This window comes from Spodoptera frugiperda, chromosome 18 (assembly GCF_023101765.2).
Source record: "Spodoptera frugiperda isolate SF20-4 chromosome 18, AGI-APGP_CSIRO_Sfru_2.0, whole genome shotgun sequence".
Classification (NCBI taxonomy): domain Eukaryota; kingdom Metazoa; phylum Arthropoda; class Insecta; order Lepidoptera; family Noctuidae; genus Spodoptera; species Spodoptera frugiperda.
In genome coordinates this window covers 10,680,747-10,691,790 of record NC_064229.1, presented here as the reverse complement: position 1 = coordinate 10,691,790, position 11,044 = coordinate 10,680,747, and the positions used below count along the sequence as shown (strand labels likewise).

General features: G+C 37.0%; 1 protein-coding gene across 1 annotated transcript; it reads left to right on the top strand.

The window, feature by feature from the left end:
• The first annotated feature begins 307 nt into the window (after positions 1–307).
• LOC118277914 (transient receptor potential channel pyrexia-like) lies at positions 308–4,181 on the top strand. The gene has a single exon (XM_035596932.2). The coding sequence runs from the start codon at positions 538–540 to the stop codon at positions 3,565–3,567; it is 3,030 nt and encodes a 1,009-aa protein (XP_035452825.1). The 5' UTR covers positions 308–537; the 3' UTR covers positions 3,568–4,181.
• The last annotated feature ends 6,863 nt before the right edge of the window (positions 4,182–11,044 follow it).

Sequence of the window (11,044 nt, the reverse complement as noted above, 5' to 3'; positions counted from 1 at the left end):
GCTCCTTTAGAATGGTGTTAAACTCGAAGTAATACTTGTATCAGGTAGATATTGTGTCTGTCTGTCTGTCTGTCTGACAGACAAATAGTGTGGATTGATATATGTCTTCGCTTACTCAAGACAATGAATAGAAAAATCTTCACAAATAAATCTCATCATAAGTTCGTAACTAGGTACTAAACCAACTCAATACAGAAAAAGATCTCATATCACACAGCAAGCATGAGGAAACATAATTATTTAGCTTCAACAATCATAACAAAGAGATATCAACACTTCCGACAATATAAAAGGCAAGTAACAAACACACTAAAAATAGTTTGTCGCATAATCCTCAACACAAAAGACTTGCCGACTCTTCGAACACCACTCTATGTATGGATGTTACATTAATTACGTTTCGTTAAATAAGAAAAACATTCCACGCTCCCACAAAAAACATGAAAGTAATCTGAATATAATTGCGCATCGTAATAAAAATAGCTTCATAAATCACAATGTCAAACACATCTCAGCCAGTCTGAGCTCTCACACAACATGGGAGATAAGATAACGGGCGCGTCAGTAGTCAGTCACTTGCAGGCGATGGACAACTTCGGGTACCGCGAGATGGGGTGGCCTTCTCCCCTTCATACGCCCGCCCAAACCACGCCCATGAGGGCTGGATTCCGTGGCAACAGCCTCAGATCGCGAGCTCCAAGAGAGCCGGAAGAATTTCCACTAAATACCAATTACAACAAACATGTTAGAAACATTGATCTTTTGGAGTCAGCTCGAGAGCCCTGGAAAGCGAAAGAGTACCTCTTCGTTGGACCCTCCCCACCAGCTGAAGATGCTCCCAACATGTACCACAGTTTCGATGTCCTCGCTCCAGATCCTGAAGCCAGGTTGACTGAAGAAGCCGCCCGCAGAAGCCTGTGTGAAAAAGCTTTGACACTTGGTGCTGCAAGATTCTTTGATGATGTAGAGTGTGGATTAATAACAACAGACAACATCCAGGAACACATCTGCTCTGCTCCTGAAGTGGTTGTGAACTTGACGTTACTGTGGGCTGCGTTGCTTGCCAGGGATGAACTACTGCCAGCGATTTTGGAAGCAGGTGCTGACATCCACTACTCAGAACCTGAAGGTTTGACAGCGTTACATCTCGCAGCATTCAGTGGTGCAGGGCGAGCGGCCATCTTCCTTCTCTCTCGTGGTGCTGATGTTGATTTTGCGCCGAAATACTTCGCACCCCTTCACTGTGCTGCGTTTGGTAATTCTTTGGAAGTGGCTGAAATTCTCATAGCTAATGGTGCTTCGTTACACGCTGTCGTGCAAAGGGCAGGATGTGAGGATAATCTAGTGCATTGTGCAGTTCGAGCTGATGCTGTTGAGTGTATGGAACTGTTCATCGAGAGAGGAGTGGACCCAGCGTATGTTACCTCGGGTGGATTGAACGCCTTACATCTAGCCGCTGAACTTGGTGCACAAAGATGTCTATCGTATTTACTGAAAGAGACAAAGATAAGTGTAAACGGTGTTACCAAACAAAGAGATAAGGAATGCACAGCTATACATCTAGCAGCGGCGAGAGGGTACGCTGAATGTCTAGAGCTATTGTTATCAGAGGGCGCAAAAGCAAACACGAAGAATTACAGGGGTTTTACCGCATTACATCTTGCAGCTAGATGCTCAAGTATCGAATGTGTTGAAGTGCTTCTCAGAGATGGAAATGCTGACCCTAACGTTGAAGACTATGACAAACGCACACCACTACATGCCGCCATTGGTCGATCGGAGCGCGCCTGTGACATCATTGATATGCTTGTAAGTTGGGGTGCTCAAGTCAACAAAAAGGATGAGTATGGGTATTCACCACTGCATTTAGCCGCTATGGATAATTTGACACAATGCGTGGAAACTCTTATATTCCTTGGAGCTGATGTGACTTCGAAATCTAAGAAAGGGCACACAGCTTTGAGTGTGATTGCTAGGAAAACTCCGAAATCATTAGCGATATTGCGCCATAATCTTGATTGTGGCATCTCTTTAAACCAACCGAGTGAATCTAACGAAGAAGTACAAATTGAATTTGATTTTGGTAGAATGTTGAAATTTTCTTATCCGCGCGAGATCACATATTTAAACAGTTTGATAGATGAAGGCCAAAAAGATATATTACTACATCCGCTTTGCTCCGCGTTTTTGTTTATGAAATGGAGGAAGATAAGGAAGTTTTATTTGGCGAGGCTAATATTTTGTTTTCTTTTTGTATCATTCCTGTCCATTTACGTGTTGACGGCTGTCGTCAAGACTTGTAAGGGTAAATATGCTGAGAAGTATGGCGTGCTGAACGAACTCTGTCAGAAGCAATCGCTGTTAGGTTTGATTCTTACTAACAATCCTATAGAATTCGAGAGATGGGTTTTGATGGCTATCACAGCATTTGAAATCCTTCGGAAGCTGACTGGCATAACTGGGTATTCAAGTTTTTATCAATACTTTACAACGTTCGAGAATTTGATGGAATGGTTTGTCTTGCTGTCTGTGTTTTCTCTTTACAAAATACATAATGATTACAGCTGGCAGAACCATGTCGGAGGGTACGCGGTGTTGGGAGCTTGGACTAACTTGATGCTAATGATGGGTCAACTTCCAATGTTCGGTGACTATGTGGCCATGTATCAAAAAGTATTGACAGAGTTTCTGAAATTGTTATTAGCCTACATTTGTCTTCTCCTCGGCTTCACGATCTGCTTCTGCGTTGTGTTTCCAAACGAGGAGATGTTTTCAAACCCTTTGATGGGCTTCATCAGTACATTATCAATGATGGTAGGAGAGTTGAATTTGAACATCTTGATTAATGACCCAACGAAAGATGATCCGCCGTTGATATTCGAATTGTCCTCACAAATTATCTTCATCCTATTCCTTATGTTCGTCACTATTATCTTGATGAACCTACTTGTCGGTATTGCTGTCCACGACATTCAGGGCTTACGTAAGACCGCTGGTCTTTCCAAATTAGTCCGTCAGACTAAACTGATTTTGTTTGTAGAAATGGGTATGTTCAGCGCTTGGCTGCCAAAATGTCTTCACAAATATGTATACAGAACTGCTCTGGTGTCACCAGAAGCTGGCAAAGTGATCTTGAGTGTGAAACCCTTGAATCCTAGAGAGAAGAGATTGCCCACAGACATAATGATGGCTGCATACGAATTGGCGCAGTTGAACAAAGTGAAATCAGGAAGGTCTATCAAAGAGATTCTGTATAAGAACAAGTACACGTCGAAATTGAAGAATGAGGGACAATTTGCACCTGATCATAATTTCAGTTTAGAGATCAGAGGAATGCAGGAGAAAATAGATCAGGCCACGTTTAATATGAAGAAGATAGACCAGGAGATACGGCATTTGAACACTCTATTGATGGACCAACAGACTCTTCTGCATAACTTCTTCAAAAACACTGATATCATCCCATACAAGGCTCCTCACACAGCCACTCCCATATATTCCCCAGAGTCCCCAATATTTTTCACTAACACAAGCACGAGTCAGTATTCGGAAAACAGTACTAAATGATAATAGGTCGTATGGTAATTTAAGTGAATAAAGAAATTGATACTTGTGCTCAAGTAGTTACAGTTCAATGTTGAATGTTTCTTTGAGTATCTGGTTAGGATGTGCTTAAGAGCCTGAAGGGAAAATTATTTAAACAAAGTTTAAGTTAAGCTGAAATGTATAAAATGCTTGTTAACTTTACAGATGTGGTTCATATCTCATAAACTGCTGAAGCGATTTTAATAAAACTTGAAACTGCACTTAACATTTTTCCTTGATGTATTATGTATTTAAATATGAGACCACGTAAATACACTCCTATTTTTGGAAATCTATCCAATAAATAACTGCTAAAGAAGTCAGGGTATTATTATTATAGATTAAGAATGCAATACTAAATGAAATGAGATGAATAATAAATTTCACAATGTTATGTGTCTAACATGCAATTGCAGTATTAAAAAAATAAAGTCAACTAAAACAAAATGTACGATCATTCGCGAAAACAAATCTTTTTGTAAACAGAAATGTTCCCAAAAAACAATAAAATATTCCGAAATATTTCTAGATAACAATTAATTTGTTCTACGATAAAGTCTGTGTATCAGTACCCTTAGTACGAGTTTGCTTTACGTTTAACGAGAGCGTGTTCGGCGCTCTGATTGGTTGGTTCATTCTCGCCAGCCAATCAGAGCTTTCGTTTCGGTTTCATTCAACGTAAAGCAAACTCGTACTAAGGGTACAGGCTTCTGTCAAATGTGTAATCCATTTCTCTTACGATACCCGAGGAAATAGTAGAGTTAGTGAAAATATTAGTATGCTAATCTACCGTTTTTTTGCGTCACATCAACAGCCTATAAGTGACCACTGCTGACCAAAGGCCTCTTCTCACACGGAGAAGGTTTAAGCATTAATCACCACACTTGCCCAATGCGTGTTGGTTTTTTGCTTATTGAAACTAATTATTTATAATAATTAGAATCCAGTTATCAGTTTCTCATTATCTCATGTTTCTGCGAAAACCTTATGTTAATTAGAGTTTGTACGTTCTTAAAAATTAAGTAAATTGTTTGGTTAGTTACTGTTAAATAATGATAACGTGATAAGACAATGTTTTAAAGTAAATAATGTATTCTAATGTACTATGTATGAATGTGTGTATGTACTGAGCTGCCATTGGTGGAAATGTGATAAAAATGATCGCCGTCTTGTGATTTTACTAAATAAATAAAGGTGTTTTTTCCTTATTCTCTGTTTAATTTTCTAATACCTACTATCTTTTTAAATTAAAGCTTTTTTGTTGTAATCTTCAAAGATAACTTTAAGGCTGCTTTTGGTAGTAGTAAGGTTATGTATGTATGTATTCGAAGATAACTTAGTCTAACACGTCTTTTTTTTGAGGGGGAAAAACATCCAATGACTTCTCTCGCCTTAGGCGAGGCGAGATCCCTCTCATAGTATCAGACTCTTACTGACATGGTCACTAACACTGGAATTGGAACTTAAAACGGGATATTTACCATGTTTTTCAGTGATCATGGCGCTTGCAACAGTGCCGAAATATCGGAAACTCATTAAAATTGAAAAACATGGTAAATATTCCGTTTTAAGTTCCAATTCTAGACTCTTACTGACTAAAAACCACCCCGTTCCTACTCCTGCTTTTCAAGCTGGAGCCCTGGTAAACCCGCTAGGTAGTCCGCAGCTCCGGAGTCTAACATTTCTAGAATTATTTTTTTGTCAATTTGGTTCTACAAGGTCTTTTCTGCAAGCATAATACTTACACAAGCTTTGCTCTATTCAAATTAAAGGTTGTTAATTTAAACGTCTTTAAAACATAATGACATTATTTTCTCAACAAGACATTTCAATCACAATCATGGTAGAGGAAGTAATCATTTAAAATTATCTCAATAATAAAAGAAAAAAAAAACTCAATACATAATAGATAACAAAGATAAATGAATGCGCACGATTGCATTGTGACCATAATTGAAATTGATTAAATACTTAATAAAGTAATATTAAATTAAATTTAAATACTATTAAATAAAACTTTCGAAAATCCTTGTCTTTGACTAAGTATGTTTTAAAAGTATATTGTGTTCCGTGTTGTTTCATACATAAACAATATATTTATTTTTAGTTCCTGAATTTATTGGGCCTATTTTTTATGGTACAAGCCAGTAAACGAGCTTGCGGATCACCTGATGGTAAGCAATCACCGCTTGCCATGGACATCCGAACCACCAGAAGCGTTACAAGTGCGTTGCCGGCCTTTTGGGGGTTAGGAGTTTAAGAGTTGTTAGGGAAGCGGGTATTGGGATGATTGGAACACGAGCAAAACTTACATGTTAGAAAAGTTATGTATTTGGTTCAGTTTTAATCTATACGTGAATTCTTAACCACACTTACGTTATAAATGTGAAAGTTTATTTGTTTGGATATTTGTCCGTCAATCACGCTAAAACTAAAAACATGCATAACTATTTTACAGCTTGTGCCAATACATTATACAGTGTAGTGATAAGGTACTTTGACAGAAGCTATGTATTATAATGATAAGTTATATCACGACCCCAGTTCTAAGTAGCTGCAATAAGTAGGTACATACATAATGTGTCTTTGCGAAACGTTCAATTAAAACCTTAAAGGCTTTCCGTATAAATGTGCGTTGGAACATGAATAGTATCAAAAGAATCCCAACAGTATCGGGTGCTGCGCTAAGTAAACCGGGCGGAGTAAGGAGGCATACACATGTGTGCTGTTTTAGGACAGGAAGGACAATAATGGATAGAGAGAAGGAAGTAGATGACTAAATAAATGATTGATTATATTTATTATCTGTGGAATACTATTACTACATTAGAACTTAAGACGGGATATTTACCATGTTTATTTATGTCTATGAGTTTCCGATATTTCGGCACTGTTGCAAGCGCCATGATCACAGATTAAGTGAATAAACATGGTAAATATCCCGTAATAAGTTCTAATAACACTGGGTGGATGTTAATGAGCAGACAAATCGGTCTACCTTCTTACCTCGTATGATAAAATAAAAGAATGTATATGTGTGGAATGATAAAATAAACGAAATGAGTTTATAAAGGGTGAATGGATATTTCACCAACCCCAAGCAATTTCAGATAGGGACAGGAGTGCAAGTACTACCTAATTATTGTGTACTTTTTGCCATTCCACATCGAGTTGAGTCGAGTCTTAGATCTAAGCTGCAAAGCTCAACTGTGCCTAAGACCTAAGTCGATAACAATTAAAACGCAATGCAGTCGCCGCCACGCTACCGACCTTGCGCGTGCGCGTACTCTTGCGCACACAACTCATAAATTGTTGCTTTTAGAGTCACTTAGATATACTAATATTGTTATGTAATAGTTTTTAAAATTAGAACAATTAAAGGCGTTTAGTGTGAATTTAAAAATAGACTGGCGAAAAGTAATCTTCATTATTTATTTATTTTATTTTTAGCCGTGGTCGTCCCAATGCAGGGGAAAGGTAATCTTCATTACAAGTTAAAAATAATATCTAAGTGCAAGCTAGCTAGCTAGCTATTGAAAAAAAAGTGGTGGATGTCGTTTGGCTTGGCAGACTGAGGATCTAGATAAGTCCTCAGTCTATCAGCAGAGGCTCAGCAGCGTTAGTTTTTAAGCAGCTATTCATGATGATACGATATACGGGTTACTAACTTTGTCTCTGTACTAGGTAATTCGACTATTCTATTCTCCTTGGGTTGGTCTACCTAAACGGACCCGGTACGGTACCTCCTAGTAAGGTAAAAATCGCGCTCCCTATTTTTTTCCTAAAAAGCCTTTTAAAGCCTTCCTCCCGTCAATCGTAGCGGATAGTATCATCCACTACACTATTATAAAAATGATGAAAGTAAAGATTTTGTTTGCACAATTAGCCAACACATCTCCACAAGACTGTACCGTTTACCATTGCTTCTACAGACGCGGCCAGCTTCCATTCTAAATGTTTTTATTAGCAGATGAAAGCCGCCGCCACATAACCTATGCCTACCGCGAGACTTGAACTAAATAATAACAGTTTGAACTAAACTGCCAGCCAATTAACTAACTATCTAACTGAATCAGGAACGTGGTTAAATTGCGCCTCCTTTTTATATTTGCTTAGCTTTTTCTCGTAAAAGAATTTAATTTTTCTTCTTCTAAAAGAAAGTTTTGTAATTAGGTAGGGTTAATTGATGTGAATTATTTGTGTTTAAATAGAAATATAATGTGTGTAGTTAAATATACAGGTGTAAAAGCAACACATGATTAACTAGCTTGAGTCCACAACCAGTAAATTAATGCCCGGTTTCTGAAGGTATCAGTTATACTGTCACTAACTATCGATTCAATAAAGTCATGGAAAAGATAAACCTAGGTTACCTATTCTTGCGTTTCTGAATGCGCGAAGAGCCGTTCTATAACTATGAAACCGATAGTTAGTTCCTTATTACGCCACTAGGTGGGTCTCATAAAAAAGTATCAACTAAAATTAATTTTATCAATTAAATTAGTTGTAAATTATTATGAAATATTTTATAATAATTTAATTATTATTAGATGTGTGGCCACAAATAGTTTTCTTTATTATTTACAATAATTATATATACAGCGGCTGCATGAACAACATCACTGACAGTTCTTTAAAAAATATACTATCAAACTCATTAGGAGTTAGAGCAATGAGGTTTTACCAATTATCTTTACATAAAATAAATCTGTAGAAGGGTCAATTCTGTACATTCAAAATATTGAAAAAATAAATAGCAGGGGGTGTTACTGGATCGATACCAAACCCAAATATGTGTTTTTTTTTGTCTGTCTGTCTGTATGTTCAGGCATCACGTGAAAACTAACGGTTCGATTTCGATGAAACTTGGTATACCTATCTATATCATATACCTTACTATCTTGGGCATAAAATTGGATAATTTTTATCCTTGAAAAATACGTAGAAAAAATCTTTATTTTTCAGTTTTATTCTACAGAACGCGAGCTCAACAGCAGTACCTCTAATAGAGGGATCTCCTTAATTATTATGGGCCTCGACGTATTTGGTTCCAATCAATAGATAGTTATAAGATGTCTTTGCCAGAGTTACTCAAAATGGAGAAATAAAACTTCCACGCGAGACCGACATCCGCGCGGACGGAGTCGCGGGCGGAAGCTAGTATATAATATCATTGAGTTAGAGTTAGAGCAGGGCTGAAACTGAGGTGTATTAACTTCTAAAACGATATCTCAATTTAAATTCTTCATTAAAAAATATTTCGGTTTCTCCTATTCGTAAGTTTCGGGGTACTGATATATTCGAAATTAACTCAGTACTTCCACATCAGATTTTAATGAACTGCTTATTCATGATGCTAATATATTGTTAAAATATTTAGTTTTCACTGATAATAGTTTTAAATAATACGTATAAACAAAAAAGTTTATGTAGCTTATGTCACAGAATGAAACGTCAAATAGTTATGGAACCGATAAACGGCGAGCATTGGCCAGTTAAGTTAATCGAAGTTTATTCGGAGTTTAACTGACATTACGTTGTTCAGAAACGCACATTCGTAGGTTATCAAATCAATAGTGCAAACGAATAGATAAACTGTCGATAAAAGTAACTCAGAAACTGGGCATAAGCTGTGCTTTGCCATAGTATGACGACCGTGTTTACCAAGAGTCTGATGACGGATTAGAATAATTTTTCAATTCTTGTGGACCTTGTAATGTTAACTACTCAAAACTGAAACGACTGTAAAGTTACAAATCATCATCAACAACCTGGGACTGGTCTAGCTATCTCTACATAATAAGATTGCCTTAATATCCACTCTGTACCGACAAATTTGATCATACACCATCTGGAAGTCATAGGAGAAGACCTCTCATATGATAATGATGATGGTGATCATAGACTTCGTAGTTTAAAAGATTCAGGTTTCGCAGAGAACGTTGTTGACCGGTTTCTGTCAAATATTATAAACAATTAATATGTCCCTTCGTCAGACAGAATGAGGGTGATGTTTCACACCGTCACAGTCACCAAACGGCAGCATAGTTACAAATAAAACCAGGACTGCGTACAGCAGTTGAAACCGTGGGCGGAAACCTAGTCATCCAGGTACAGAAATAGGTATTAATTGAAAGTTCCCATACCGTTCCAGGTCACAGCGTATATTAAGAAGTTACCGGCATGATTAAATTGAGCATACATTTGATTAACACGCATACCAAGATGGCTACCGTAAATAAATTGGCGCCGTCCTAATACCGGAGATATGCCGGTCATATTATTATTAAATCATAATTATTGCTTGCGTGTTGTAAAGCTGATATGTTTTTAGTATAGGGATTTTGCGGTGTATGTTTCGTGAGGCAGTGACATGAAGGTAAGTAAAATATATAGAGAACTGGAAAATAATAAGTGCTAGTTTTCCTATCTGTTTTCTACGTGTTATGTTTTGGAAGAAACTACGTAGGGACAGAAATAATTGGTAGGAATTCATGAGAATTTTGCATTCTGGTGTGAAAACGCCAATCATAACATTTACTTAATTTAAGTGTGGCAGATCCATGCCAGATGTGTCGGCTCGATCCGAGTGATACCACGGCCTCACAGAAAACGACAAAGAACATTGGTATTTTGTTGGTCCGTGGGCAGCGGCAATTGCCCATGGTGATCATTAAATGTATAATATGTAACTATTGGATCCCTCCGCCCAATCACTGTTTTCAGTCAATACCAACGCTGTTCACAGTTTATTATAATAAGCTCCCATCGTGGTTTGTAACTAGCCGAGCACCTCCTAAAGTTACATTACTCACGAAAGCAGTTCAAGTTCATATCAAGAATAATAAAACACAAGAAACTTCTAGTAGAAATTAAGCAAAATTATAATTTTATAACCCTTCTTGATTATGTATAGATAAGACAGTTTTATTGCACCGATAATGAATACATAACAGTAGTAGATACCTATAAAGATAATAAACTAAAGTAGGTACAAGATTACCTTAATTTGAATGTACCAAAAACGTTCCTTATCGCATTCTACCTTACTATACTGGATTTATTTAAGTATTGTAGTAATAAATTTGTATGAAGATAAGTTTCTTGTTAACAAGTCTTCATTACAAATACATGACATACATACGTAATATTTTTATTAATAGGGAAAACCGGAGTTCAAAGCTCAAAACTTAAATTCTTTATTTGCATGTTAAGGTACAGCTAATGTAGTTTTCCAGAAATATCTGGTGGTAAAGAACGAGCATCATTCACCATTCTTTTGTAATATTCTTATTTCAAATCTTATTTTTTTATACACACGATAAAGAAAGAATACATACTTTTCATAATATTAAACTTAAAGTTATATCTCTTAAACCTTCTCCTAAATCTGAAATACTATACTGAAAACCGCATCAAAATCGGTTCAGCCTTCAGCCAAACGCGAGTTAACCGTGCA

What these genes read in the sequence shown, in the direction of transcription:
- LOC118277914 (XM_035596932.2), top strand. Translation starts at nt 538, where the DNA reads ATGGGAGATAAGATAACGGGCGCGTCAGTAGTCAGTCACTTGCAGGCG.